This window comes from Canis aureus, chromosome 23, assembly GCF_053574225.1.
Source record: "Canis aureus isolate CA01 chromosome 23, VMU_Caureus_v.1.0, whole genome shotgun sequence".
NCBI classification, from domain to species: domain Eukaryota; kingdom Metazoa; phylum Chordata; class Mammalia; order Carnivora; family Canidae; genus Canis; species Canis aureus.
The window spans coordinates 22,564,954-22,568,188 of NC_135633.1; the positions used below are offsets into that span (position 1 = coordinate 22,564,954).

General features: G+C 41.1%; 1 protein-coding gene across 1 annotated transcript; it reads left to right on the top strand.

Annotated features, from left to right (window-relative positions):
• The first annotated feature begins 258 nt into the window (after positions 1-258).
• On the top strand, positions 259-1,197 carry LOC144294789 (olfactory receptor 51I2). Its single transcript, XM_077866747.1, has one exon. It carries the CDS (start codon positions 259-261, stop codon positions 1,195-1,197), a length of 939 nt encoding a protein of 312 aa, XP_077722873.1.
• Positions 1,198-3,235: the final 2,038 nt, after the last annotated feature.

The following is a 3,235-nucleotide window of genomic DNA, read 5'->3' on the forward strand; positions in this document are numbered from 1 at the left end:
GATGTATTATCAATGTCTTCCTTCATCTATAAAACAGAGGGTTATTATCCCAGCCGGAAGCCTGATGCTGAGGAAATATGAAGAAAGGAAGTTTGCCAATGTTTTCCCCTAAGCAGTGATCTCAGGAAGGCCTCAGTTTCCCACTGTGTGGACTTCATGCCCGGTGTCTCCGACTCCCTGGCCCCTGCCCCCCAGAAAGGGCAACTCTCCAAAGTCCTCCAGGTCCGAACCTATAAAGTGCCCTGGCTTCCCCCTGCCATGGGACTGTTCAATGTCAGTCATCCTGCTTCCTTCCTCCTGACTGGCATCCCTGGTCTGGAGAGCTCTCACTCCTGGCTAGCAGGGCCCCTCTGTGTGATGTATGCCGTGGCCCTCGGAGGCAACACTGTGATCCTACAGGCCGTGCGAGTGGAGCCCAGTCTCCACGAGCCCATGTACTACTTCCTGTCCATGCTGTCCTTCAGTGACGTGGCCATGTCCATGGCCACGCTGCCCACCGTGCTCAGAACCTTCTGCCTCAACGCCCGCAGCATTGCTTTTGATGCCTGTCTGATCCAGATGTTTCTCATTCATTCCTTCTCCATGATGGAGTCAGGGATTCTGCTGGCCATGAGCTTTGACCGCTATGTGGCCATTTGTGATCCTTTGCACTATGCCACTGTGCTCACCAATGGAGTCATTGCTGGAATCGGCGTAGCTGTGACTGCCCGGAGCTTCATCACCCTCTTTCCCCTTCCCTTCCTCTTCAAGAGGCTGCCTGTCTGCAGATCCAATGTTCTTTCTCACTCCTATTGCCTGCACCCAGACATGATGAAGCTAGCCTGTGCTGATATCACTATCAACAGCATCTATGGACTCTTTGTTCTTGTATCTACCTTTGGCATGGACATGTTTTTTATTTTCCTCTCCTATGTGCTCATTCTGCGTTCAGTCATGGCCATCGCTTCCCGCAAGGAACGCCTGAAAGCTCTCAACACATGTGTGTCACATATCTTGGCTGTACTTGCATTTTATGTACCAATGATTGGGGTTTCTGTAGTCCACCGCTTTGGGAAGCATGCCCCACGCTACATACATGTCCTCATGTCTAATGTTTACCTCTTTGTACCTCCTGTGCTCAACCCTCTGATTTATAGTGCCAAGACAAAGGAGATCCGCCGAGCCATTGTCCGTATGTTTCGCCCCATCAGAATGTGACCTTCATGTTTGCCTTTAATATCTCATGTTCAATACGGGCATATGTTGTTACTCACAGTGTCCTTATCATCATCATCATTGTCAACATTATCATCTTTGTATCATCTAGAATAAAATAAATATATAGGGGAAAGTAAAGGTCAGAAAATGGAGCAATGAAAAAAAAAAAGAAAATGGAGCAATGAAATTAGAACAAATAATGTCTAGTACACTCACCAAATTTCAGTGGCATTCATAGAGAGGTTAATATTGGAGTCATAGGTTATTAGATAACTGTTAACAGAGGAAGACTGATATAAATAAGAATCATTTTCCATTACAGTGACTGTTACCAATATTATATTAGCTAATTCATTGAATCATTAAAAATGTCAGGTTCTGTAGAAATTATTGATATGATTTAATTCATTTAAACTTTATAATGATCTCAAGAGGTATAGAGAATTAAGTCAATTTTTTCAGAGTAATACAGATAATTGGTGATCCAGATGAGAATCTATACTTTTGTTTCCTGGGGAACCTGGGTGCTCAGTTCAGTTAAGAGTCTGACCTTTAGTTTTGGCTCAGGTCATGATCTCATGGGTTATGAGATGGAACCCCACATCAGGCTCTGTGCTGGGGGATACTGTTTGAAGATTCTCTCTATTTGCCCTTCCCCCTGCCCAACACCGTGCATATGTATTCTCTCTTTCTCAAAAATAAATAAATCTTAAAGAAAAATACTTGTCTGTCTCCATTATGTGTATATAACACCTACAAATACTATCTGTGTGCTGAAATGGCCTCACTAATATTCCAAATGTTATCCTTCTCTTTGGCTTCACTGTCATCACATTCATGAGTGTTTCAACTTCACAAAGTGAAATTTGATGTATTGTCAGAATGTGATATAAAACGTATGACCCTGGAAAACTGAAAGAGACTGACATCTAGAAGAAAGTCCAGATTCTTCTCTGCTTCCTTCATCTGCTCACCAATCTATCCTTCCACAGGGAAAACCGTGTTCAATATATGAACGATAAACTTTTGTGTTTTTTTGCCATTATACTAAGTATATGATTTCTCTTTCTCTTCCTTTCTTGGGACTTTAATTTTCTTCTACAAAATGATGTGATAACAGATGCCAAAAATCATGTCTTTCTAGAACTTCTAAAAATCCCTGGGAGAGGTAATAGAGAATTTATGATTTAGACACTACAAAGTAAATATTTTGGACCTTCTATTAAATTGGTTTTCATGGACACTCTTTCCTTGATACTGGGGAGGTATAATACAATAAAAAGTCCTTGGCAGAAGTGGAGAGCTTTCAGATGAGCTTTTAGCATACATCTAATCTAAATTAAAGGAGGTACTCTGTGGAGACTGACCTACCACCAGTGATACTGAGCCAGAGACTAAAGCGGCTGAGCATAAAGTTATCTAGTTTTGTCTCTGTGAAGCTTTCTTGAGGGAATATGAAGAAAAAATATCAGGTGCCAGAGGGAGGGAATTATTTTTGAATGGAAGTGATGTATTTGGGATCCACATTTCCATATATGCTTATAAGCGAAATAAGAGACTCATAATGTAAGTGCTTCATTCACTATATAAATTATTTTAAGGGCATGATTAGGTAACATAGTGCAGCATGATTTCAAATGGAAAATAATGAGTCAGACTATGGGTTTCAATCAGTTCAAATAATGATTATTTTGATTCACACAAGAAGCTCTATACTGTCACCTTGATTAATAGCAGTAGTAGTAGTAATAGTAGTAGTAGTAATAGTAATAATTTATCATGGCTTGAGAGTAGGGTTAAAAAATTATATAGATACAAAGGCAAGACTTGGGGAAACTTCCATATATGAAAATTTGGAAAACATTCTCTGATTCCTACCCCAGGGAGAAGAAGAAGACAACCTTTTGACCACAGCCTAATTTTGACAGCCATGGGTGGAAAGGAGAAAGGACAAGGAGCACTGAAATAGGAGCCTCCTATAAACACCTCTGGGTCTTCTCCACCTTATTTCCTCTCTCTCTCTCTCTCTCTCTCTCTC

Coding starts and splice junctions, on each gene's coding strand:
- LOC144294789 (XM_077866747.1), top strand. CDS start 259: ATGGGACTGTTCAATGTCAGTCATCCTGCTTCCTTCCTCCTGACTGGC.